Source organism: Gallus gallus, chromosome 1 (assembly GCF_016699485.2).
Source record: "Gallus gallus isolate bGalGal1 chromosome 1, bGalGal1.mat.broiler.GRCg7b, whole genome shotgun sequence".
Lineage (NCBI taxonomy): Eukaryota > Metazoa > Chordata > Aves > Galliformes > Phasianidae > Gallus > Gallus gallus.
The window spans coordinates 8,086,832-8,113,759 of record NC_052532.1 but is presented as its reverse complement, the minus strand read 5'-3'; the positions used below and the strand labels follow the sequence as shown (position 1 = coordinate 8,113,759).

The 26,928-nt window shown below is 40.7% G+C and overlaps 2 protein-coding genes across 5 annotated transcripts in view; both read left to right on the top strand.

The window, feature by feature from the left end:
- Nucleotides 1–1,069: 1,069 nt before the first annotated feature.
- LOC121108084 (translation initiation factor IF-2-like) lies at nucleotides 1,070–3,545 on the top strand. The gene is made up of 2 exons (XM_040654809.2): nucleotides 1,070–1,088; nucleotides 1,177–3,545. The coding sequence occupies exons 1-2, from the start codon at nucleotides 1,070–1,072 to the stop codon at nucleotides 1,782–1,784; spliced, it is 627 nt and encodes a 208-aa protein (XP_040510743.2). The 3' UTR covers nucleotides 1,785–3,545.
- Nucleotides 1,455–26,928, top strand: part of DMTF1 (cyclin D binding myb like transcription factor 1) — a 28,425-nt gene continuing 2,951 nt past the window's right edge. The window contains exons 1-16 of one of the 4 annotated variants that reach the window (XR_005859123.2): nucleotides 1,455–1,500; nucleotides 6,768–6,884; nucleotides 7,398–7,517; nucleotides 8,379–8,473; nucleotides 9,215–9,329; nucleotides 12,242–12,318; nucleotides 13,534–13,691; nucleotides 14,489–14,521; nucleotides 15,668–15,777; nucleotides 16,703–16,931; nucleotides 18,601–18,752; nucleotides 20,227–20,442; nucleotides 22,996–23,081; nucleotides 23,748–23,906; nucleotides 24,563–24,949; nucleotides 26,709–26,880. Coding sequence is in view for 3 of the 4 variants with exons in the window: in NM_001080863.4 (NP_001074332.2) it covers nucleotides 6,776–6,884; nucleotides 7,398–7,517; nucleotides 8,379–8,473; nucleotides 9,215–9,329; nucleotides 12,242–12,318; nucleotides 13,534–13,691; nucleotides 14,489–14,521; nucleotides 15,668–15,777; nucleotides 16,703–16,931; nucleotides 18,601–18,752; nucleotides 20,227–20,442; nucleotides 22,996–23,081; nucleotides 23,748–23,906; nucleotides 24,563–24,949 (2,046 nt within the window). In the remaining variant the exon portion in view is untranslated. Of the gene's footprint in view, nucleotides 5,041–6,767; nucleotides 6,885–7,397; nucleotides 7,518–8,378; nucleotides 8,474–9,214; nucleotides 9,330–12,223; nucleotides 12,319–13,533; nucleotides 13,692–14,488; nucleotides 14,522–15,667; nucleotides 15,778–16,702; nucleotides 16,932–18,600; nucleotides 18,753–20,226; nucleotides 20,443–22,995; nucleotides 23,082–23,747; nucleotides 23,907–24,562; nucleotides 24,950–26,708; nucleotides 26,881–26,928 lie in introns of those variants that run through there. The other 3 variants (NM_001080863.4, XM_046940797.1, XM_015295524.4) reach the window with 3 other exon arrangements.

Here is a 26,928-nt window from a genome sequence, read left to right as displayed (position 1 = left end):
TCCCCTGGTTTGTTCAACCTGGAGGAGACTGAGGGAAAACTTCAACACAGCCTATGGCTTCCTCACGTAGAGGAGTGGAGCGGCAGAAGCTGATCTCCCCTCTCATGACCAATGATATAACTGGAGGGAATGGCATGGAACTATAACAGGGGAGGTTCAGGGTAGACATACAGGAAAAGATTCTTCACCAGAGGGCGCTGAGGCACTGGAGCAGTCTTTCCAGGGCAGTGGTCATGGCACTGAGCTTGCCAGAATTCAAGAAGCATCTGGACAAAGCTCTCAGACACATGGTCTGATTCTGGGGTGTTGCTGTGTGGAGTCAGGAACTGGACCCAATTATCCTTATGAGTAACTTGGGATATCCTATAAGTTTCTAGTAATGCCTTCTCACCGCAGGTGAAACCATGACTCTTGAGCAACTAAAACCACTCCTACCCATTTTCACTGAAATATTCCTAAAACATTTCATTTGGCCATGAGAACTACTGCTGGGCCTGCTATAAAAGTTTTCCTAGCAATTAAAATGGGGTTTATGATTAAAAAAAGAACTGGTAGATTCCTTAGAACCACCCAAATGTGATCCTCAGGATCACCCTGAGGAAGGCGTGCAGAACAGCAATTTGTCAATGGCATGGGCACATTCCAAAGCTTCTGAGAAAGTCTGGTAAAGGATGCGGTAAGACCAACCAGAAAGAGGTTTTGTGCCCAAATGGAATGAGCTGATTTTATGGAAAAGCACGGGCAGGGGACACCTTTCACTCCATTGTAATCACCGAATCATTAAGGTTGGAAAATTGCACCATCAGTCCAATCATCATCACATCCCCACCATGCCCACTAACCCACGTCCCCAGGTGCTTTTCTTGGAAATCTCCAGGGACAATTCTGGGATACAAGCCCTGTGCCCCCATTTATTTACTAGGTTGGTCTGTGAGGAAGCCCAGCAGGTGACTATTTACCAAGGGCCACCTCCATCTACCTGGTTCATGAGGTGATGAACACCATGAGCCACATGCTACCAGGTGCCTCTATTCAATTTTAAAGCTCTTTTTTTTTTTTTTTTTTGGTGATGCATATATTCTTCTCAGGTAATGGGGCAAGAGGGAAATAAAAGCAGTGTGGATGGAAAGAGGGGTTTCTAACAAGTAGAGAGAGCACGACGCCTCCCTCCTGCAGCGCGCAGAGCCGACGCATGGAGCCCTTCCCGCCGCTCCGGGAACGAGGAGAGGTATTCGCCTCGAAACCCCGTGCGCTTTGTGGCGCCGCCACAGCGGTTAGTCCCGCGCTGTGCGCTTTGTGGCGCCGCGGTGGGACGGAAGCGGCGCCGGGTGGGCGGCGGGCCCTTCCGGCGGGCTCGCTGGCTGTCTGCGCTTTGCCCCGCCACCGCCTCCTCCTCCGCCTCCTCCTCCCCCACCGCCGCTCGCTGCCGCTCGGCGCCTCCATCCTGGTACTTCGGAGTCTCCATCCTGGTTTCTCAAGTGCCCGGACCCAAAACAGGAAGTAAGCGCGCGGGGGCCTGCGGGCTGCCAAAGGCCGGGAGCGGCCGGGCCGCGGGGAGGTGGCGGCGGCGGCGCGCGGGGCGGGCCGAGCCGAAGGCACCGGGAGGAGAGAGGCGGCCATGTCCGACCCCGCGCTTCAGCCGCGGCCGGGATGGCATGGACAGGGCCGCGCCGGGCCGGACTGGCCTCAGCCGGCGCCGCTGCCCGCTGAGAGGACGGGAAAATGGCGGCGGCTGCGGGCCGGGCCCAAATGGCGGCGCTGGCGGCCGGGGACAGCGGCGCTGAGGCGGGCCCCGGGGCTGGCGGAGACGCTTCCCCCCGCGGCCGTTCATCTCCGCCTCCACGGCGCTGCCGGGCGGCATTTGGGGGCGGGGGTGCGAAAGTGGGGAGAAGCTGTGAGAGCTCCTACAGCGCGGGGGTCGGGAAGGGGAGGACGGTGCGGGTTTTGTGTTAAACTTCTTCATCTCGGTGTCTGTAATAAAGGGCCACCTGCGGGAACGCGTTTAAAGTGCCCGGTTTCCCCTCTCTCGGGCTATGGTTGGGGTATCCTAAGCTTGTGGCTTTTATTTGCTTCATTTCGTTATTTCTTATCCAGCGAAGGTGCTGAAGTTGCTCGGGGCTTTGAGTGGGTTCTGAAATGTGTTACTCTGCCGGGATCAGGGTTTGCATCCAAGAGCAGGACCAGGCTTCCCAGCATCACCGTTACACTCCGTTTCACCACTGTGCCCGTTTGGGAGGAGCTTTTCCTTCATTTCCTTCTTTTTTTCACCCCTTTCCTTTTGAGATCTCTTTATTCTTGAGTGTGTATTCAGGCACAGTGAAGCGCGTTACACTTCAGGTCTTTGGCTCACACTATTTGTGTGCCTTTATTTGCTATTGTTCAGATCCACCTGGCCATTGTAAGTAATATACCAAAGTAATCTAGAAAATCTTTTCTGTTTGCCAGCACTGCTCTGGCAGTAGATGGAATTAATTCCTTGACAGCGTGGTTAAAGTCCTGCTGCAAAAACAGAAGGTGTCTTAGTAAGAAGGTGGATGCTTCTACTTAAGTGGCAGCAACTCCATGCTTGCTTTCTGGACACCTAATAGAACTGCCTCTGTAGCATTGTATGACTTACTCAGAAGGCTGAAGAGTGAGTTAAATGCCTTAAATAGAAGAGTTGGACACGATGATCTTTACGGATCCCTTCCAACTTTGGATATTCTATGGGGATAGCTTTAAACTGAACGAGGGGAAGAGCAAGTTAGATGTTAGATTCTTTATTTAGGGGGTGGTGAAGCTGTGTATGCCCTGTCTCTGAAGGCATTAGTCCCTGGGCTGCCTGGTCTGATGAGGGGCAACCAGCCCACGGCAGGGAGTTGGAGCTAGGTGGGCTTTAAGGTCCCTTCCTTCTATGATTCTATGAAACGTTTATCATGTGCCTGTACTGTTTCTTACCGTTTCTAACACGCCCCTATTTGTGAGAGCTAGTGCTGTGTTTGTTCATCTGCCTAACAGAAAGCAGAAGAGCTGTGGTTTTATCTCATGCCTTCTACAGTTAGCATCCAAAAGTTGATTGTTATCCTAAGTTCCTGCCTCTTTATAATGGTGAAAAAGTTGATTGCTTAATGCTTCAAATGAAGCTGGATTTACGTGAAAGAAAAGAAATTATTTTAGTACACCTCAGTCTTAACAAGATTCTTATCCATACCCATACTTTGTGCCTGGGGGCTGTTTCCTGTTATTGGGAAGGGGAGGCACTTTCTTGTTTTGTTTTCCCTTTTGAAGCAGTGCTAACTTCGCTTTGTGTGTTTTTGACATGTAAGCATGCTCAGTGCTTTTTATCAAAAAAGCAGTGGATACAGGCTAGCACTCGTGGAATTCTGCCAAATGTAAATAGGTGTGCATCAATGTAAATGAGAACAGTTTGTCCCATTGACTACAATATATTTCCTTTTTTGTGACGGCCTGCTTCCTTAAATACCATTAACGAGTAGAACTTAATCTTTCTTGCAGGACTGCGATCTCATGTTGACACAGCTTAATAAATCCTTGTGTATATTGAACTCCACTCTCTGGGTCCTTGTGTTTGATATCTGTCCAGTTTGCTCCCCTTCTTAGCTTCTTGCTGCAGCTGTTGAAGTCAGTTCCTCTGTGGCTTCGATTTAGATTGGAGTGGAACCCATGCAGTGTGAGAAGAAAGTTTTGTGGGGTTTATTTGATGGGAAAATAAATAAATAAATAGAAGCATAAGAGAATTGGCTCTGGTCAAATAGTAACATCTCCTGATTGTGCATCAGAAGCGTTGACCTTACAAAAGCTGTGCTATGGAATACAGTAAACATTCAGGTTTTATGTGAAGGTGTGTGATGTTCTGGAATGGCATTGTTTCTATTGTGTCACTCTTGAGTAAATGCATTGAAATCGCAGCGCATCCTATGTGGGTGTTCCCACTGATAGTTCAGTAGCTGGAAGCCTCCTTTAGTGTGCTTTCATTCTTGCTTCCTTCACAGTTCAGTGAAATATACTTTTTGCCCGGTGTAAAGAGCACAACCTTTTATACAGTTGCTTTAAGAATTCTAAAAGATATCCATCAGTTCACAGTAGAGATAAGATTTAGTTAATAACAAGGCATCATGACAGAACCTTGTCTGCAAGGGAAAAATATTATTTCTTACAAGCACTTAATTTTCCTAGCCCACAGAACAATTGAGCCCATCTGCCTGATGAAGATGACTCAGAAGTACAGGAATTTTGTATTAAAATATTCTCTTTTTTTTTGTGATTCAGTAGCAAATGAACTTTGTTATTTTCTGCCTAGATTTGCTGTATGTTTTTTAAAACAGATAAGAACTGCTGTATTATGTAGTGGGAAATTGACACCGGTGTTCTATATTGAAGGATTCTTGTGGGCAAAATATTCTCGTATCTCTTCAGTTGTGCACTGAAACCTATTTAAAGTTGTCAGGAACTGTGAAAAGTGTTAGCTTTGGTAAACACACCCAGCAATCTATCAAGGCACTATAAGGTGCTTATGAAATTTGCATTTATTTCTCAACTTAGAAAAATCTTCGATCTTCACTGTATTTCATTATATCCATCCACACTGTTAATGCACGTGTGTTCAACACTATTCCCTTTCCCCACAAGCTAACACCCTCCTCCAGAACATAAAATGAATGATAGATTGGTATCTCTAAAGAAAGCATTGGAATCCAGGATGAAGAGGTGTCCTGGGTCACACACACATAGTGAATGAACTTCTTTTACATAGAAAGCAGTGCATTTTCAAAGGCAGATATTCACGTATTCTCAGTGATGCCATGAAAATAAGGTGACTGTTTTGGAAATGAAAGGACTGCTTGTTACAGTCTCACGTATTAAAAACTATTGGCTGTCATTAACTTTGTTGCTGACTTTTTCATTAGCGGGTGTGTGGCTGATATGCAGGTGTCCATATTAGATGGAACTTGCATGGCCCATCCCAGAAGATCTCTGTGGTGGTGCAGCATCATCTCACATGGCTTCGGCTGTCAACCTGCAAGAAATGGAGGACCTGGGGTGAGTGGAGTATGAAAGCAGCCATGTCAGGGCGTTCTCACCAGGAGCAGCATTGTGCTTTCTCCGCTGCACACCCCATAAGCTTCAGGTGGTCCCCTCCTATATCATATTGCATGGATCTCCAGCATACGTGCTAGTTCTGTTGTTACTCAGCTGGAAATCAGTGATTATTATGAAGTTTGGAGATTGGCAGACTGTTTTCTGTTCACATCTTTTAGGTTAGTGCTGGTGTCCTGGCGTAAATGTATCTTGAGAGAACAAGTTTCTTTGTTTCCATTAGTTTACCTTGTATTTGTGCATTTTAATTAATAAAAAAATAATAATAATGTTTAAAAGACCCACTTGGCTTTGACTTCATGTTCTGTACAGTGAGTTTTTTTGTGAGGTTCCAGCTGATCCATTGAAGCTGATTTGAATTCTTCCACTCAAGTGAAGAATTTGGCTCTTTCTCACTTTTCTCACCAAGGCCCAATTATGTGTGTTAGGGAACTTGAGATATGCTAAACATCGAGTGTCAAACACAGAACATGATTCTGTTTCTTGGAGAGCCTGCAGCTGTTGTTGGGATGAACCACTCTTGGGAGAATGGCAGAAGGTTACAAAAGCCCTGCTCAGGCCTGGGGTTACACCAAGGGATGTTTCTTTCCTAGAAAATCTCAACCTCTGGGACAGTATTGTGCACGTTTCTCCATGCTTTTCAAGGAGCACTTGGGATCTCCGTGCTGTTGTTAGATGTGCCTCAGTGATATTCTGTCTGGATTCCTGTTCCAGCTCTGTGTAGCAGCTGCTGGTTGTGGTGTACCTTCCTCCCCAGCTGCAGTGGAGATCTCAGGTTCGGATGAACAACATTCTCCACAGTAAAGTTATCCAGAAAGTACATACGAGTTCTTCACCTTTTAGAGTTAAGGTTTCTTCTTCTGATTCTTAGCACCCAGTGCTTTGGCCATGCAGCAAACATCACAACTAATAAAGACCTGCTCTGGTTTTGTCCTTCCAAGAAAATACTGCTCTCAGTTATCTTCAATACCAGAGAGCGTGTTTTCTGATGACAGGTTATTTTTTTTCTATTGGTTATGTTTGAGAAGACACTTGTTTTCTTTTTTTTTTTTTTTTTTCCCCAGTTAGTAGCAGTATTAGTTTACATTGAAATTTGTTCAAGCTTTGTGTTTCTGAATAGTGCTTCTGTGATGGCAGTGAAATTAGCAGGATTGCTTTGTAGCGCTGCAGTTCACTTCAGTCTGTATTGCTTACCCCTGGCACTGCTGCTGTAATCTTTCTTGCTGGTGACTGCCTACATCCAGCTTTTCTGGTGCTTACGTTTGTTCTTTGGTGGAGAAAAAGCACTAGCAGTTATTTGTATGCGTGGAAGGAGAATAAAACTTCACAACTTAGCACTCCGTAAATAGCTCAGCTATGAGCAATATGAGTACAGAAGTATTTCTCAGTGTTGAAGTGGGTCTGAAATGCTCCTGAGTGTGAATGTCGGGTGTTATTTTAACTAGAATAGTAGCTTTGAAACTACCAGATTTCACTCTGTGCAGTGCATAAGTATGCAGAAGTGGCAATGGCAGGTAAATCACTTTCAACTCTGGAGTTATTCTTATAAAAGAACAGATGGAGATTTGTCATTCTCTGTTGAGTTTTGATGGGCTCTTTGAGTAAAAGAAGGCAGCATTATGGGCAAGGTGGCAGTCTGAAGGAAACTAACATGTGCATTGTTCTTTCAGGTTTGAGTATGAGCACAGTTGAAGAAGAGTCTGACACAGTGACAGTAGAAACAGTGAACTCCGTGACTCTGACTCAGGACACTGAAGGAAACCTCATACTTCATTGCCCTCAAAATGGTATAGATTTCTACTGCACAGTATTATTTCTTCTTTTTTTCATTGATCATTCTATGATTCTTGCCTGCCTCCAGATTAGACAAGCTATTGGGATTCTGTTTATTGTGCTGAGATTAATTCTGTTTCAGTTTAAAGATGGATGAAGTGTCATATGAAGCATAAGCCCCAAAATTTTGTGGCTACATGCCTGACAAGACTATAGCTGTTCTCATTTATTTCATTGGAAATGTGTTCTTAGAACTGAACACACACAAATTTCTGTGGGCTTAAGGGTTTTGTTATGCAGCAGAGAGTTGATTCAGGAAGGATAACGATCTGTGGGGGCAATTTATGAAGAAAACTTCATAGAATATGTATGTGAACTGTTACTGCCCGTAATTGATGTTAAGGTCCTGGGCAGTAATAAACATCTCAACCAACCTCTCACATTTGCTACTGCTTTTGATTTGGTCGTTGTCCAGTTTTTCTCTGCAAACAGAAAGGGACCTGTATGTTTTTTTTTGTTGTTGTTAGAAACTGATGAAGTAAACTCTGAAGACAGCACTGAACCTCCACACAAAAGGCTTTGCTTGTCAGAGGATGACCAGAGCCTTGATGACTCAGCTCCCTGCATTTCTGTTGTTGCAGTTCCAAGTAAGTTGTTTTAAATTGAAGCAGTTGTTTCTGTCGGTAAGAGTTAAAAGTTAACTCTTTGGATTATAAGCAGAATATTTTGTGTTCAGTTTACAAATTCTATTAATGCATGTTTATATTTTTTACCTCTTAGAGACTTGGATGTTTTGCAGCAACTTGTATCTATAGTGCAATGGGGAATGGTTTTAAACTGAGACGGGAGGTTTGAGTTAGATATTAGGAGGAAGTTTTTAACACAGAGGGTGGTGACACACTGGAACAGGTTGCCCTAGGAGGTTCTGGATGACCTGTCCTTGTATGCATTCAAGGCCAGGCTGGATGTGGCTCTGGGCAGCCTGGTCTGGTGGTTGGCGACCCTGCACATAGCGGAGGGTTGAAACTCGATGATCATTGTGGTCCTTTTCAACCCAGGCCATTCTGTGATTCTGTGATACTGGCAAAATAAATCTGCCTTATAGGTAGAGGACTGCAGGTACAGGTGTATTGTTTAAGAGCCAGGATAAGAATGCTACCAAAAGGTTTGAAAGGTGTCTCTGAGTAATTGGAAAATCCTGAAGATAGGGCAGGAAAGGAAGCATTAATACAGTACCTGATGTTTGCCCAAAGCAGACGTTGTATTTACATGTTTCAAATTAGTTTTTTGATTGTAGTCATGTGAAAAACTGAAGGTTTCTGTACCCATGTTTAAGTTTTATGAATAGAAAGAGTTGATAATCATCGAGATTACTCTGTCAACAATTAAATACCAAATAAGGCCTCTTTAAAATTTTTCAGAGCTAAGGTGGCAATTGGTAAAACCCATATAGTGTGCATAAAAATGTTACAGAAGTGAGGAATATGACTAACTTTCCTATTCTGAAGTTTCAGAAAATGATCAGAGCTTTGAGGTGACCATGACTGCTACCGCTGAGGTAGCTGAAGATGAGATCAACGAAGGAACTGTTACTCAGATTCAGGTACAGTAAAACTTCCCAACTGACCTATTTCGTGTATATTGTTACGTAAGTTGTAATGAAAATGGAAACAAAGAGCAGAAAAGTCTTATTAGATGAGTAAGGTTACTTTTAGTATGAAACTGATGCATTTGAGGACAGGCCTTGTTTGTAAACATTACGTAGAAGTGCATTTGGATCATTTTATATGTATAAGAGGTTATTCGAATCTAACTTCCCTCCCAAAGAGCAGCACAGTAAACAGTAATAGATGTAAACCTCCAGTGCTAAGTAGTTGCTCTGCGGTAATCAGCATAGATGTAAGACAAGATTATCTGTTATTTAGTTATAAATTTAATTTTATAACAGACTTAAGCAGGCTTGTCACCAGTTCTGATGGTCACGCTCTGTTTTCGTTGTGGACCTACCATATTTAAAAGGTCTATACTGGAGAACTTGGTTACATTCTTCTTTCCACCGAAGCCCATGATACTCTTTCTATTCACTATAATTTAAACAGTATGAAGACTGCTGTCTAGTAAATTCCCACAGCATCTGTCCATTAAGATGCTAAATCTTCCTTTAAGTCTTTTGAGAAAACTGAGCTTACTTTTAATGCCACATCTAAAAGTGGTACTTTCTGAGCATTCAGAAAGGTAACTCGGTGTGGTGGTTTCCTTTACCTTCAAGTTATGCCTCCATGTTAGATGGAAAGCGATAGAAAGAACTGAAGATTTCATGCGATTTCATTCTTGTCTTTTCAAGATTCTTCAGAATGAACAGCTGGATGAAATCTCTCCAATGGGCAATGAAGAAGTGTCAGCTGTTAGTCAAGCCTGGTTCACAACCAAAGAGGATAAGGATTCCCTGACAAATAAAGGTTGGACACTTAAATTCTCTGTAGGAATATAAGCTGCTCAAAATGCCCTTGAGAACATTTTGCAGGTTGCATAAAGAAATCTCTTGTCTGGCTTTTTTAGTGTAGATACTTGAGAAGACCAATTCTAAAACTGCAGAGAAATCTAATAGCCTTCACCATCTCTCATACACTTTGTATGCAAGAAGAAAGCTGGAACTCCACGTACAATTGTAAGGGCAGAGAGGCTATACTTAAAGTAATCAAAGTGATTCTAGTGGCCATAGGTAATGTGTCTCAGTACAGATGAGGCACATGGTTGTACGTTGGCTCCATTTGCTTGACTGGGATATGAGAAGCGCCAGTCACAGGGTAGGTACTTGGGAAAAAATGAATTTCTGAACTTGTGCGCAGTTTAATTCTGAAATAACCACTGCTACTCCCAAAACTACCAGCTGACATTATTCTTCCCTTTTCAAATGCATGGTCATGTAGCAGTTCAGAAGTTGCTGAGCTTCAGAGGTTTGTTGTTGATTTTTTTTTTTTTGTCCCTCCACCCTCCCGGGCATGCCTAAGCAGCTTATGTCATGTCAAATGAATATATCTCTCCAAATTCCTCAGTCTTTCCACTGTTTGTCTTATCCTGACGTTACTGCTTCGCAGAAAAAACCTCTCTTCCATCAGTCCAAAGCAAAATCCTTTATTGTTAGAAAACTTGAGGGGAAGACAATGGTTTTCTCGCACAGAAGCAAATGGTCCCTTACACAATGATTTCTACTCCAGAGCACTGCTGAATCTGTGAAAACATACAGATGAGGCATGAAGAGTCCAGGTGTTGGATATGGAAAATTAAGAGGAAGGGAGCCAAGCAGTTCTGTCCGTGTCCATTATACTCACTGCCACATTACTACAAGTAATGTTACAAGCACATTACTACATTTCTGTGCTCTGGGATGAGAGAGAGCACAGAGATTACCATCTTTTCAATAGCTAATGGTGAAGGGCTTGTGTTGAGAGTAGCACATTCTCAGCTCTGACTGAGGGAGCAAATACTGGTGATCTGGCAGAAAAATGGCTGCACGTGGCTTGATGAGTGTCCTGCAGAACATGTCAGAAACTTCCTACGTTTGGTTGTTTTATTTGTAGCTTTCTCACAGGCATACCGAGTGAGATCACAAGTGGCATTTTACAATTGTGAATGAATGAGAGCCCTAAATGTGGTTATTTTAATTAAGAGAAATAGCTTGGGGAAGACCTTTCCAATGAAATACACTTAGAAAAATATTTGTGAAACTATACTAGCTGAGCCTCTTCTGAGGTCTCCATGAGATCATCTGTGGAGGAATCCCACTGCTTATCTCCTCTTACAGTAGCTGGAAGTTTGACATGTTGCTTGAGCTTATCATTTTATAATAATCACCACCTCTTAAGAATGTTCACAGGTCTTGGAGAAAGGAAAGCATGATAAGCTTGGCTCTAAGTATGCAAGCATGAAGTACAAAAATAGACTTCCTTTCCTAAAATAGTAGGATGGTAAAGGTTATTCCATGTGAAGAAGTAGCTGTGCCCCTTCAGAGGTCAGTTCCAGTGCTTTGATGATGGCATGAATCACAGCTAGAGTAGTAAGTTCTGCCTCTGTAGCTTTGGAAGAAGAGTTTGAAATCGTCATGCACAGACAAGAATTTTCTCTCATCAATTTGAACTGAGTTAGTAATAATGCCTGTACTTTGAATTTAAGTAGATAGTCTTTTGGTGTGTACTGCTTCTGAGCTCTGGTAATTAGCAAGCTGAGAAGGAAGTACCCTGACTTCTCTGAGCACAGATGGGCAGGTAGCCAGCACTCACCAGGATGTAAACTGGGTCACCAGCATAATCTTATATTTAATAAGTGATCATTGCTACTAAGTATGTTATGAGGGGGAAAAAGAAGAAGCTATGCATAAATTCAAGGGAGGAATGTCTTAATGTTTTATCGAAACCAATGCTTGGAATTTTTTCTTTGGATAATGTGAATTGTTTTTACTTTCAGAGCTTAGCTGCCATTGAAGTGACTAAGGGCATAGGCAGAGGAAGCATAACATTTATTTCTATTGGTTCGCCACTTTTATTTGGGAAATAAAGCACTTGACATGAGTCTTCTTTTGTCTGTGGCCACTGGACACTATTCCCAATGCAGAAAAAGAGAGGATGCCTCTCTGGAAAGCACTCTGGTGGACAGCACTACTCACGTGCTGGGAAACTATAAGGCATGTAAGAGAAGCCCACAGTGCTGCCAATTCCCGAAGTAATATTATGATTTACATTTTAAGTTCCAGCTTTTGGAATCATCTGAGTGCATAGTAATTACTGTCAGCTTCAAGACAGAAGTTTTCTAGTTTTTCAAGTTTCAGGATTTCAGGTTTCTACTTTTTTTTTTTCAAGTTGAGTATTAGGAACAATTTCTTCTCAGAAGGAATGGTAATGCATTGGCACAGGCTGCTCAGGGAGGTGGTGGAGTCACCATCCCTGGAAGTATTCAAGAAATGGGGCAATGTGGCATGGAGGGACATGGTTAGTGGGCGTGGTGGGGATGGGTTGATGGTTGGACTACATGATCTTTGTGGTCTTTTCCAACCTTTATGATTCTATGATAGTTTTGTCTGAAGAGAGACCCCGAAAACATGAGCTGACAGCACATAAAGAAATCAGAGTTCTTTTCAAAAAGTAATAGTTTGGTCGAGGTGTCTGACTTGCTTGGTTTAAATATTTCTTGGCAGTTGACAAGTCACTAAATATCATTTATCAGTTCTGAAATAATATATGTTCCAAACCAATTCTAGTTAAAATACCTAAAATGACTACTCCTTTTAATTTGTTAATTCATTGCAGTAATGAGGGATGTGTTTTCTGATACATTGCTTTGCTGACTTTCACTTCAGTTTCATTTCTGTTTTAAGGCCATAAGTGGAAGCAAGGGATGTGGTCAAAGGAAGAAATTGACATTTTGATGAGTAACATTGAACGTTACTTAAAGGTATGTGTTAGAGTACATTATCTGCCCGTTGGTATAGCTATACTACTAGAGCACCACTAGAGCTCCTCCAGCTCTTTACAGAATGTGCTATACATGATTTTCATCAGTATGTAGTAGAAATTGTCGATACTTATTTGAAATACAGAAGACAGTTGTATACAAGATTTAAGACTACAGAATGAACATTGCAAAGATAATTTTCCTTACTAAGTGTTGAGTTCCACTTTCAGAATCTCGATACCATATCTTACCTGTTTTTACAATGCTAGCAGGATGTCTCTCTGGTTTCTTAGCCTTAATATACCAGTGTCATAGTTCAGCATAGAAATTGGCATGCAGTTAACATGCCGACAGTGATAATTGCCAGTAAGTCACGTTTGTGGTAGGCTTACAGCTGAGATTATTTGTGCTTACTCAGCGCTTGCAGCTGCAAATCCATAGGCTGGATATGACAGGTTCACCATCGTTCGTTTGTGGATCAGAATAGATCTGAAGTCAGTTTTCATTGGCATAGAAATCCTTGGTATTTGTTCTAGCAACTTCTGCCAACCCACATCTGTATTAGAATTTCTGACACTAAATTGTTCATAGTGAGTAATACTTTTCTAAATCTAGATGAATGTTTTTAAGCCACGTAGATAACTGAGTTACTGCTAATTTGTCTGATTCATACTTTCCCATTTATCTTGCTTCTTGTTTTTCGGAGATGTAGTACTTTGAATAAATAAACTGTTATGGTGTTTTTGTTGAAGCTGAAATGAAATAAAAGCCTTCCTTTTAAACTTAGTTCTATTGGCTGTTTTGTATTAAAATCTGCTTGCAATTTCCGTTAGAAGAGTAGCTTAACTGAAAAAAAATGCTTTTACATCACGAATACGTAACATTAAGTAATAAATTGATAGAGAACTGTTTGACAGCTTTCCCTTGTACAACACCAAGCTAATACTGTGATGTTTGATTTTTGATAATAAAATATGTTGGGCAGATTTTATGTGGATGAAGGTTAGAGCTTCCATTTCTACCCAAGCACCAGTGCTAAAAACCAAGACTTTTATTTAAAGTAGCTGATTTATAAATACTCAGTTAAAATCCTGGGCTTTCTTATTTGGAATACATAGAAAACTGCATAGTGGTATGCAAAGCTTCAGTTCTTAAATGTTCTGCTTGAGCTCTAGGAGTCTTCATCTAAGCTTTTTTTTAAATACTTTCCTCTAGGCCCGTGGAATAAAAGATGCCACAGAAATTATATTTGAAATGTCAAAAGATGAGAGAAAAGATTTCTACAGGACAATAGCTTGGGGTCTGAATCGGCCTCTCTTTGCTGTTTATAGAAGAGTTCTTCGCATGTATGATGACAGAAACCATGTTGGAAAGTATGAAAACCTCTAATGCTGCATGGTTTTATTGGTATGAGTAGAGTAATTTGTTTAATGTTTGACATGTTACGCATGAGACAGAAGATACTAGCCAAACAGACCCAGCTCTTCCTGATCATAAGTGACCTCTGCTGAATTCTGCTTGAACAACCGTGATAATAGTTAAGTTGATGGTATCCACAACTTAAAAGGCAGACTGCAGAGGGGATTCTGATGCAATTAGAAGACTTTGACACAAGCATGGATCTGCTGAGGTATAGTTTCTTCCTAGAACTGTGACCTTGAGCTAATTGCTCTTAATCCGTCTGCCCTTAGTTTCCCTGTCTGTAAAGCAGTGGGTATGGTGCGCTCTGGAAGTGCTGCTAAGGACATATGGTTTTAGTTATTAAAGATGGTTGGAAAGTAAAATATTATCCCAATGGTGATTTTTTTTTTAATCGATTTCTACCTTATGCTGATTGTACACTGAGACAGAAAGGAAAGAAAGTAGCTGTTTGTTTCAGAGACTAACAGATAGCATTCTAATGGTGTTTTTAAAAGTGACTTCACTGAGAATGGAGAGTTTCAGTGGCAAATGAGAGAAATTTTAGACCAGATTGCCTTAGAAATGCACTGACATGATAAATGGCAATTGTTCTTTGTGTTCTCTCCAGGCATTCTGTCATTGTTTCTTAGAGCTGAAATTCTTTAATCTTCATGGTAATTAAAATTTACTGTGTGGTTACTAAAACAAAAATATTTGTGCTGTATGCTTTCTGTTTAAAGTGACATCTTTTCTTTTACCTGTTTCCTAGGTATACTCCTGAGGAAATTGAAAGACTTAAAGAGTAAGTCTTCTTTTTAACAAGGTCGTATTGAGTACCTTGAGTGGTTGCAACAGGTTGTTTTGTTGTATGAAATCACTGTAAAGTCCAGTGTAAATTCGAGTTCTCCACCTATCAGAAAGTTGTGGCTTCTAAATTAATCTGAAGAGAAATTAAATCTAAATTTTGATTATTTTTTTAGTGTATATTCAGGACTTAAGTAACATGCAGCAAAGTCTAAAACAAGCCTGCTGAAACGAGTCATGTTTTAGATTTTTACAAGCACAGTCAAGCTCAGTTGTGATTGTGTTTGTGAAAAACAGCAATCCTTTTCTTCAGGAAACTTCTGCAAAGGTTGTTTGTAAAGAAATTCACAAGTCACAGGTAGGATTTCTCTATGAAGTATGAGAGAGAGACATAAATTGTCAATAAGGCATTCTGGTTTTGTCATGAAACCATTAGATGAAGAATGAAGGGTAATAGACTTTATCTCCTCTTACACCTTGAAGAAACCAGTTTGAAGAAACCACGCTGAGCTGAAGGAAGGCAGAGGGTTCATTACATTGTGTTGACGGATTTGTTTAGGTCAGTTTAGCTAGTTTGTCATTGTCAAGATGCCTGTGGCTCCAGTTGTGTAATGAATACTCATGGCTCAGCATGTTAAGTGACCCTTTATTGTGTGTGGCAGGAAAATAATATTTAAAATTATGAGTATGATTTTGCAGTGTTTTGCCTCATTTAATTTGTAGCTTGTCTGGATTTTGATCAGGCATTACTTAGAAATCTAAAGTGGTCTCTGCACCATTTAAAAAAAATCAGGGAACCTTTGTAGAAGGAATATTGCATGTTTAACTAAACATTCATAATGTGCTTACACGATAATTAAGCTTCACAACACACCTGAATGACGAATAGATAATAAGTTATAGATACTTGTTTTAAAAGCAAGTATCCTGAGGCTTAACTATACCATTGAAAAGATTTCTAGAGGTACATAGAAAAATTACGAGTGATAACAGAAAATATATTAAAAATTCTGTACAGTAATAAGAAAGTGACTTCTCATTCTACTTTTAAGTTTGTGAACTGCACATTTTTCCTATTTGTGTAGAGAGTTACTTTGACAATCTCATAAGTGGATATAGTGCTAATAGGCATGTTTCTCTTCAGACTGAGAATAAAGCACGGCAACGACTGGGCCACAATAGGAGCTGCACTGGGGAGAAGTGCTTCTTCTGTAAAAGATCGATGTAGATTGATGAAGGATACCTGCAACACAGGTGAGGTAAATGCCAGTCAGTGACATATTCCAGTTAGAGTTGTCCCATCTCTGCCTCTGTCAATAACTGATTAGATACAAGGAAGAAATTATTCTTTATGAGGGTGGTGAGATACCAGAACAGGTTGCCCATGGATGAGTTCAGAGCCAGGTCGGATGGGGCTTTGGCAACCTGATCCAGTGGATGGTGGTCAGGAGGTTTGGTACTGAATTGTCTTGGTCCCTTCCAACCCAAAGCATTCTGTGATCCTGTTTTCAACTATGTAAGTCTGGGCTGAGTGAGTAAAGTGTGAAATGGAATGCATTTAGTATAAGTTTCTGCCATTTATCATCTTAAGATCAGTTCTGCAGTCAGTTATCCATCATGTTTATGCCACTGGAGCATATTTTATTGAAGTGGATTAAAAATACTTTGCCTTGTATTGAGTGTTTATAGACATACACTGTCTTTGTGTCAATTAAGAGACAGGAGCACTTAGGGAGTAAAGCATTGTTCATTTTGTAATTTATATATTCAAATGGAAGAAAAACTTAATCAGTCCTCATGTAGTTGTTGTAAGCTAGAGTTTTATGTGTTTAATTTACTTCAACTCATATAAGTCATGTAGCTTGGACCAGTTTGCTTTGGTATTTTGATACCAAAATACCAAATACCAATACTGTGTGGCTTCATTCATCCGCAAGAAGAGAGGATAAGACTTGACAACAGCATGGCAAAAATGAATTATGAACCCTAACCCTATTAGTTAAGAATGGATTATATTCTAAATTGTTGGTACATGAGAATAGTCATACCTTCTTTGCAAGTCCGTACTTGCATCTGGAATACGGTGTTAAGTGATGAAGATAAATGTATCAGTTGACATCACAGATAGAACAGAGGTCATCTGCTGCTGGTTAAGTTGGAGGGCTTTTCTCTCTTTCAGGAAAGTGGACGGAAGAAGAAGAAAAGAGACTAGCAGAAGTAGTTCATGAGCTCACTAGCACAGAACCAGGTGACATTGTCACACAAGGTGTATCATGGGCTGCTGTAGCAGAACGGGTCGGAACACGCTCTGAAAAACAGTGCCGCTCTAAATGGCTCAACTATCTCAACTGGAAACAAAGTGGGGGGACTGAGTGGACCAAGGAAGATGAAATAAATCTGATCTTAAGGTTTGTTATTTCAGTTGCTTTTAAAGGTGCAGAATATGTGATGCTAGGAGGATTCCATTGGGGTCCCTTTTGCTGGTCTCTTAGACCCTTAAAAACTTTAGAAGCTTCCAAAAGTCACTGCTGCATTTACAGTTCCCAGAGATTTATTATTGAACGTATTTTTTGTTTTTTGTTTTTTTAGTGAATTTTAGTGCTCGTGAAAGGTGTCAGATTGAAAACCCTGGAGACTGAAGTCTTCTTTATTCCACAGAACAGGTACAGCACAGGCAGCGACCGTGCAAGCTTCCCACACATTGCCCCACCAATGCGCTTTAACCCTTAACTGGAGGGTAGTTCAGTCTCCCTGCCCATTCAGTCCTTGGCCTCTCTGATGAGATGACCAACAAGGGTCAAGTGTGGTGGTGGTTTCTGTGATGTGGACATCTCGTCTACAAAGAACTAAACTGAGACTGCAAATTAATTTCATGTAGGCCGACAAACACTGATTGGATTTCAGCATTTTTGATGACTCCATTTGAACTGGCAACCTGGTAGTGAAAAGCTCAGTAACTTTGGAAATCTTTTGCTCTCTCCAGTCCTCCTCCCATTTCAAATGCCTTTAACTCAGGCTTTTTAGCCAGTGGATTTTTATGGGTTCATAGTTGGGGGTGGGAATTAAAATCCTGGGCATACAAGGTAATCTAAAAATTATTTACAGAGCACTATTCACTGATTTCCTGAATCTGTTTGATCTGATCTCAAAATGAGTAACCTGATTCTGCATTTCAGTATGTGCTGGCTATAATTCTTAGTATTTATGCACAAGTGGTATCCTTTTAACTCTTAGTACAGTCATCCTTCAGGGTTGGTTTTGGTACCTTTTTCCCTTTTTTTTCTTTTTTTTTTTTTTTTTTTAGCTATCAATATTTAGTATCATTGCTTGATTGATGAAGAGAACTTTTACAAAAATCCTTTCCCTTCTCGCTGTTCACCTCTGTTTCATGTGCTCCAGGTACAGATGAGCAGGAGGCACCTCAGAGATATTAACAGTATTCAGACAGATTCTGGTAGAATCCGGTGTTGTAACGTCTGCCAGAACTGTGTGGAGACTGCTCCTTTCCTGGCGAGCCTGATGGGATTAATTTATGAGGAACCATTTAATACTGTAGCTAATTTCATCTTTATCTACTTTGGCTAAGAAGCATTTGAGAGGAGGCAAAAAAAAAAATTTAAGGATGGATGAGTGTTATTTAGGAGAAAACAGAAGTAAACGTAACATGAAATTAATTAAGTGAAAGTTTAGAGTGAATCTCAGGAAGTATTTCCTGCCATGGAGATGTGTTTGAGGAATGATTTTCCAAAGAATAAAAGACACAAATGCCATTGTTTGTAATGCCTAACAATAATCTGAATGAAGCCCTAATGTATATGTAATAAGGAGAATAATCCTGCATGGCAAGGAGATGGACTGGATCATCTAACAGGTCTAGTCCATTTTCTGTTTATGATTCTGCTTGACCTCTGGCAGCGTGGAGCCTTGGAAGCGTATGTCGATACGTGAGCTCTGGCAGACTATATACTAGCATGCCATTTTGCCTCTGTTACATGTGACAAGACCAGAGATGTGCAACACTCCCTTCTGGTCCGGAGGGTAGTTTCTAACAGGTGAATCTCTTCTATATCCCGTCAGGATAGCGGAACTTGAAGTTTCTGATGAAAACGACATCAATTGGGATTTACTTGCTGAAGGATGGAGTAGTGTCCGCTCACCGCAGTGGCTTCGGAGTAAATGGTGGACCATCAAAAGACAGATTGCAAACCACAAAGACGTTTCATTCCCTGGTAACGTACTAGTTGTGCACTTCTCTGAAAGCTTCTTTCACAAATATCAAAGGAATAAGGCTGGATTTTTTTGTCTACTTTAAGCATTGCAGGCTGAAGAGCACGTTGCTCTTTGGCTGGAAGTTACCAGCCCCTTGCATCTGCTGGCTAAATTGCACCCACATCCAGTCCCTTAAGTGTTTCTGTTGAAACAAGCCAAATTGTACAACTAGATTGTACTACTAGAAAGTAGATTTTGCCAGCTTCCTTCACTTTGTTTTAAGTGAGAGCACATAGATAAGCAGATCATCTGGTAGGTCACAGTTGATGACAGTCTTTGATATGTCGGGCAGTGGTCCCTTCAGTTTCAGGAGGATATGGATTTGCAGCCTAGCAGTGTCACCTCAGATTAGGTCTCTTGCATTTATCATTTTAAAGGTAACCTATGTGAATTTAAATTAAGTTAAAGCTCAATGTTGACTGCAGCGGAAGGCAAATCAGTTACTGTCTGTACAGAGAGGAAGAGTGGAAAAATTGAGATTATATAGCTCTCTAAATGTGTCACTCATCGCTTTCATTCTTGGTCAGAGAAACTAGAGCCAAAGCATATCTCAATTCCTGAGAACTTTCATTCAGTCCTTCTTTTCTGTTGCGGGGAGAGGAAAAAAATCACAGAAACATAGAAATTAGTCATATTGTAATGAAAGGTGTAATGTAATGGGAGGATGCAGTTGAAAGGGTGTCCCTGTTATGCTTTATATGGTACAAAACATAGGTTAGTAGGTAGTTGTTGTATCAAATAGTTGATAATACAAATACATGACTGAATCCACAAGATCTATTCCTGTTTCCTAGATGAGAAATGCTTGTGCTGCCAAGAATGGGAGATGTGTAGCAATTCCCTCTATTGCATGCTAGAAAAACAAAGACCACAGCTTTCTCACTTTATGTATGTCAATTTCAGAGGGACCAAAGAGATAGTAAGGAAAAATAGGTGGGTGATTTTATTGGAGTAACGGGCCACTGTGTGCAGATTGTAGTGCAGCTGCTGAGAGATTAATTGACTCTTGGTCCCTATTTCCAGCAACAGGTCTGTCAGCTACATGAATAAATCCAAACCAATCTTTTACAAGATTGCAGGTTTTACTTATAGCAACATTGCCCAACTAGTGGTACAACATTTAATTGTAACTTGGGAAGATACTGTGAAAGCTTTTGAAGAGGTCTGAAATAGTCTGAGCATTTATTTCTTTTCCATGCATGCTGAAATATCTAAGATCCTTGAGAAATTCAGTCTCGCTCCAGTAGGTAACTGTAAATGTGTTGCATGTATGTGCTAACTTTCTAGTTTAAAATCTTTCTGAATTCTTTAGGTTCCAACTTCAGAAGGATTTGGTTCTTTTGTTTTTTTTTTTTTCATCTTGGATAAATGTCACGTGCAGCATTTCAAATGGCCTTCTTCAACATACTTGAGCATGAGTATTCTTTCTTTCAGTGCTGATAAAGGGTCTTAAACAGCTGCATGAGAACCAAAAAAACAATCCAGGGCACCAGCTTTCGGAGAACAAATCTGGAGGTGGATTACCAAACAGTAACTCCAGTTCAGGGGTTCAGCACGTGCAGATTCGAGTGGCTCGCTTGGAGGAGAATGCAGGGAATACACCAGGACCTGTCACAGCTTTGCAGATCCCAGTCCAGATTACGCATGTCTGTAAGTAGCTGAAATGCACAACTTGCTGTCCTCTTAATGAAACTAAAGCTTTCTTATGTTAAGAAGGTGAAGGAAGAGTTAATTCTGCTTTGGTCATGACATAATTTCAGGTAAGGATTCCTGTGTTCTGTTTACCCTTTTCTATCTTCGTTAGGCAGATTTAGCTACAACTGTGACAATAGGAGCTAGACATGGCAATTGGAGTGCCTGCACACATAGTCTCTCTCTGCATGAGAGTGTTATACAGCAGAAGAGTCTGCTGTATAACATGTTAGTTGAAAAAGACCCTTTTGAGAACATGGAGAAGCCTCTTAAGGAAAATGCAGTAGATAGGTTTAATCTTGAAGTTTCTTCTGGTAACTGTTGTCCACAATATGGAGTAGTTTACAAGATCTTTTGTGAAATACGTTACACTGCTGTGCCTAACTTCTGATAAGGGCATTGAAGTAGGAAGGTATGCAATAGTTTTTCCAGTCCTGCTCCATTTTATGCAGTTATTTCTAGGCACAGGCAGCCTGGAAAGCATTAGTTGCTGATTCACACTCATGAGCTCAGCTGATGATCTTCTCTAACCAATTTTTTTTAAATTGGTGCTTCCCATCCTCTTAAGGAAGAGCTTTACTCATTAGCAAACGTTTATTACCAGCTCTGCCCTGACAGTCATTGTTTGGTTTTGTAGCTAATCTTATTAGGTAACTCCAGTTACTCCAATCCTGTGACCCCATATGCAGCCTGTCTTCTCCATTGGCTACCATTCTTCAATTCAGTGCTTACTGATTAAAATGTTAGTTAGTTGGGCTAAGAATTGATTCTTCAGAGTATGAGTAGTAAGGCATTTGGTAAATAGTTTTCTGTTTATAATTTCATTAGATTAATCTGTCTTAATCTACTTAAGTGCCATCTTCATTTTATTTAGTTCATTTCTTAGAATGCCATGCAGTACCACTCTTAGAACTTCTTACCTGTAGTAACTCATCAGTGGTGTCTTAAGTTCTACCCATCTTAGTCAAAGGTACTGGTTTTTGATGAGCCAACTGGTATTCTGTAACCCTTAGGCCCTGTCAGAGTTCTATAATGGTTATTGCATGATGTCACCCTCCTCTCTGTCTGCTTAACAAGCCTCCTCCCCATGCTAATCTGCTTCCTGGAGGAGTTTTGCTTATGTAATCAAAGTGAATTTTTTATCCTGTCTTTTCTGTCTGTTTCTCTATGCCATGAGAGCTAAACCTATTAGACAGTTGCAGCTGCATATGATAGAAGACTCAGTGTTTCAAAGGGGTAATTCCTATAAGCTTTCTGGACATAACTGGCTAGGTAACAGACAAACCACACCTCACAGCTATCTGCTGCTGGATGCCAGGAAATCTGCAACAGGAAACCTTGGGCATGCCATTGCAGTAATAAAAGTTTCAAAGCCAGAGCTCTTGTCTTCTTAGCAACCAAAATTAGTCTACTTTGAAAGTGCAGACTCTGAGATGGTTAAGTTTTCAGTGCTTGTGGCATTGCTGTCGTCTTATCTTTTGCCCTGTAAGTATGGAATTACTGTATAATCTCAGATGAAGTATTGATTTGTCTCCAGCTTCCTGAACTTCTGAGTTTTTCAAGAATAAAGTTCTTAATTCTGGTTCTGAGCAGAGTTTTTGATACCTTTTAAAGCCTGAAGTACTACTTGTTTTAGACATGGTGATCCTTAAATGTCTGACACATAAACTATATGTTATGCTTTTCATAGCTACTGTTAGCACGAATTGAAGTAATTACATAAATACTTGTGATCATAGAATAATAGAATCATAAGACATGATAAGAATGATAAGAATATAGTAAGAGTGATAAGAATACAGCTTTTCTACACTTGAGCCACAACACACAAAATACCTTGGGGTGTATCTGATGTGTCATCAGTGGCTGACATACTGTGGAGAGCAGAAAAAGTTAAAACCAAAAATAAAAATAAAAAAGTAATATGAAAATAAACATCACAATATTACATCTGACAGTGGTTTAAAAAAACACAATACTCGATTCAAGATATCATTACACCAGAACTCCTTACAAATTTCATACACGTCTTACGTAATTAGATGATGTTTAAGTAATTAGATGACATAGAGGGTGGTGACGCACTGGAAGAGGTTGTCCAAGAAGGCTGTGCCCCCATCCCTGAAGGCACTCAAGGCCAGGCTGGATGTGGCTCTGGGCAGCCTGGTCTGGTGCTTGACAACCCTGCACATAGCAGGGAGGCTGAAACTCGATGATCATTGTGGTCCTTTTCAACCCAGGCCATTCTTTGATTCTGTGATATCAGGTTTACTATGTTTGCTTTTATAACCATGCATACTTTCTTTTGCTCTTTTGGAGCCTTCTGTACATGATATAGTGTCTTAGGTACCAATTAGAGAGCCCTGTCATTAGGATTGCAGTCAGTTTTCTTTTTCATATTACTGGAATTAACAATTTGCTGTGTAGCAATTACAGTGTGTAATGCTCTCTGCAGGGCTGAAAACATTTTGGTTTACACACTTACCCTTTCTTTTTTTCTTCCTTTTGCAGCCTCAACAGATTCCCCTGCTGCTACAGTTGACTCTGAGACGATAACGCTCAACAGTGGAACCCTACAGACCTTTGAGATTCTTCCAGTAAGTAAGAGAGAACTGGTGTTTGTTTGAGTGTTTTTCTTCTCTTCAGCACAGCTATTTCTGAGACTGGAACTGGGCGTTTTGAGAAAAAGAAGTCTCAAATGGAAAGAAGAGTTTAACAGATAAAAAACTTCTAAAAGTTGCAAGGGAAGTGTATTTCCAGAGCTTTAATTTGTTAGGACTGCGGAGTACAATGTGAATTGCAGTTACATGCTTTAAATCTGTCTTGATGCTTCAATGCTGTGAAGTTCTTCTTTATGCTTTTGTTGAAATCTGACATAGCAGGCAGCGAAAGCTCCCAGCAACTAAAGATTTTCTTAGTTCTGTTGTGCTGTTTATAGCACTTTTTGTCTCATTTCAGTGTTGAGAGTAAGTTGAAGATATTCACTTCCTACCTGCTGTTGTTCCTCATAAGACAGTCCTACATGACTTAATATTTGTCTCTGTAGCCTGAGGCTGTAGATGAGGTTGTTTCTACTTCTTGAGTACAGCATAGCAATTGGTGCAGCAGGGATTGGAGTTTGGTTTAGTTTGGGGTTGGTTTTTTTTTTGAGGGGGGGGGGCATTACAGTTAGGCTAGTTCATGTAAATAAGCATGCTCTGGGTGCTGAGTGTGGCCCAGGAAGGCAGTGTGTTTGGGTATTAAACTTGTGTTATGTCTTGTAGTCTTTCCATCTCCAGCCTACAGGAACACCAGGTACATACTTGCTACAGACAAGCTCAAGCCAAGGCCTTCCTTTAACACTAACAACTAGTCCTACCATGACCCTAACAGCTGCTGCTGCTCCAGCCTCCCCAGAACAGATCATCGTTCATGCCTTATCTGTACGTATTCTGAGCAGTGAAATGACTGAAGTTTGAGCAGGGAGGGAAATTTAACAGTGCAGACGTCTGTCTGTATTTGCATAGTAAATTTGTAAAGGAGTTCTTAAGACGTAACAGTGTTGCTTTACTTGAAATACTAAAATGTGAGTGTATCTTTTCATACTGTTTTTTAAGTGTCTTTATGTTGCTTGAAAATTTGGCTTAGTTAGTTCTTATTGTGGCTGAACGTGGTGTCTCCATCTAGTGGTTTGTCCCAGCAAAACTACAGTTTCCTGATGTTTCATTTATTCTAATAAGTGAATACTCGTGTTCACAGAACTTATAGTGGGAGGCCTGGTCTTTATTAGAGGGAAGGAAAGAGAAGGAGACTGAAAATGGAATAACGAATGTAATATAAAAGTCAGGAAAAGAAAAAAAGCTCTAATCCTTGAAAAATCTGGGGCAGTCCTCACCTGAACAGTTGCTTTTGTTTCATGTTATGTATGTACTGTATACAGTTAGCACAAGGGCAACATGTGATCTGGGTTGATGTACTACTTATGTAGACCTCTAAATTACACTTACTAATGGCTTCTTTTCTGTTTGCTGAAAGATGTGAAGACACCTGAGGGGTTTTTGTTTATCCTTTTTTTTTTTTTTTCCAAATATCCTCACAGCCAGAGCACTTGTTGAATACAAGTGACAATGTCACAGTGCAGTGCCACACACCAAGTGTCATCATCCGCACCGTTGCTGCTGAAGATATCTCCTCCTCTGTCACTCAGGCAGAACTTACTGTTGATTCAGACATTCAGGCAGCTGACCTGACGGATCCCCCTGATGCCCTGGAAACAAACAGCTTCCCAGATGATATCCATCAGTCCAAGCTGAGTGATGAAGAACATTCAGCGTATAATGAAGATGATGCCTCAAAATTCAGCAGCAGGAATAGCAGTGAACTGATGGATGGAGTTATGGTAAGAACTGAAGAGGAGATTTCAGATGCCAGCCTGAAGCAGGAAGAGGATTCTCACTCTGATTTACCCAGCACATACGTCACTGAGGTAATCGAGTGGATAATACCTGATTTTTTTTCCCCTGCTTCTATATTGGGAATGGTTTCCTTGCATCTTTGACCTTTATGCTAATCTATTCATATCAATATGTCAGTGATTTAATGTATATTATAATTCTGAGAGCTTTTTTTTTTTTTTTTTTGGATCCTCTATCATTAATACATTATGAATGTGAGAGTGGTATGATTTAATTTGGAACTAGGACTTAAATTTGACTTCATCTTGGGCACTGAATACTTCCCCAGCTGTGGAGTTGCTTCACCACTCAGGGTACCTTAGAGTGGTGATTGTAGAAAGTAGTGAAGCTAGTGGCATGGAACAGCTGCCTTCATTACCATTTGATGCTGTTTAAACCAGGCTGTGAATTGTTTGATGCATGTATTTTACAGGCAGGTAGACTCCTGAGCAAAGGAGGTGAGAGAGAGTATTCAACTTTTGCTCTATGAATGTAATAATGTATTTCCATGTGCACCACTCACCTCGGTTTCCATTTTTGAGGACTTCCTTTAAACAGTGTACTCCAGTTAAGTATATGTTAAGTAGGAATGAGAAGCATTTAAACTATCTAGATCTGTTGCTTCCATTTCATTCAGCTCACATACCTCTGATGCAAAAACAAATGTATCCAAATGATTTCAGGCATCTGGAGTGTTTATATAGAATTCTTCCATCTTTCACTTACTGAAACTTATCACAGAGAATAAGGGAAGGAAAGTGGAAGTATGAAAAAGAAGACAGTGCTATTTGGTGGGTAAAAAATACCTCTCTCTTTAGAAGCTGGATTAGGTTAGACAGTGGCAAGCAATGAGTTAGATTCAAATACTGCCTCCTATTCTCCAAAACAGAAAGCTTTACAGTTGCTGTAATTCTGCTTTATATCCATCTTGAAAAATCCATTGTTAATCTATTTGATCTTTGTTAGGCTTTGTCTTTGCAAAACTGAAAAGGCATTGCATATCCATTATGCTGTCAGTAAGAGGAGGATCTTTGTATTTCTCAACAATCTGCTACTGCATCCAAAGATGGGGATTATTCTTCTGTGTTCTTCTTTCTTGTCTCATAGTAGAAACAGTCGTAAAATTTGTTCTTCTTTATGATTCTTACTTGCTTTATCCTTCTAATTAGATTCAAGTTTGTGTGTGCTTAAATTCCAGGAAACAGAGACTGTCTGTGGGTTTCTAAATGAAACGCTACTCTACAAAGACAGGTCTAAATGATGCTTACTTTAAGCCAGTATTATTCTTTTGCACTTGGAAGCATTGTGCTGCTGCTGTGAGTGTGGGCAGTGGGAAGTACCCAGTCGTGCTGCAGAGATTTGTTATTTCTGGCTGGGAAAGGTGCCCATTTGTCACAACGGCATTTTCAGTTTTTTCCACACCTCCTTTCCTCAGTTTCAAGCTTTGCCACATGGTGCTTTTTGCAGGTCGGTTTTCAGCTGTGTTCTCTGCAGAAACTGACTTTTGCAGGTCAGGCATACTGTGCCTTGCATGAATGAGTGCACATCTGGAGTGAGCCTAAATCACTGAGCTGCAGCACAGGTAGTCAACTCCTCTTCAGCAGCACCACAGAAATAGTGTTTAGGAAGCTGCCTGTGCACAAACACTGTAGAAACCATATAGGGAAGCAGGTTTCCTATAACTAAGTGGACCTGGAAGATTTTCTTGAGTAGAAGAGGCTGTTACCTCTCTTAAACATTTCCTGTACCCTCTGAAAACAGGAATAAGTCTCTGTATTTTCACTCTGCCAGCTACATTTGCTATCGTTCCGCATCAGTAATTTCTGAAGGTTGAATGAACCTTACGCACGTTGCACACACAAACTGGAATTCAAATATCTGGTTATTCTGTCAGTATTGACTGGGATGCCATTCCACTGCACATGCAGAACCAGGAGTCCACCGGAGTGTGCTGTGACACCAAGTAAGCCAAGTGTGTTATTTCCTATCAGTGCTAGCACTACAAGAACCA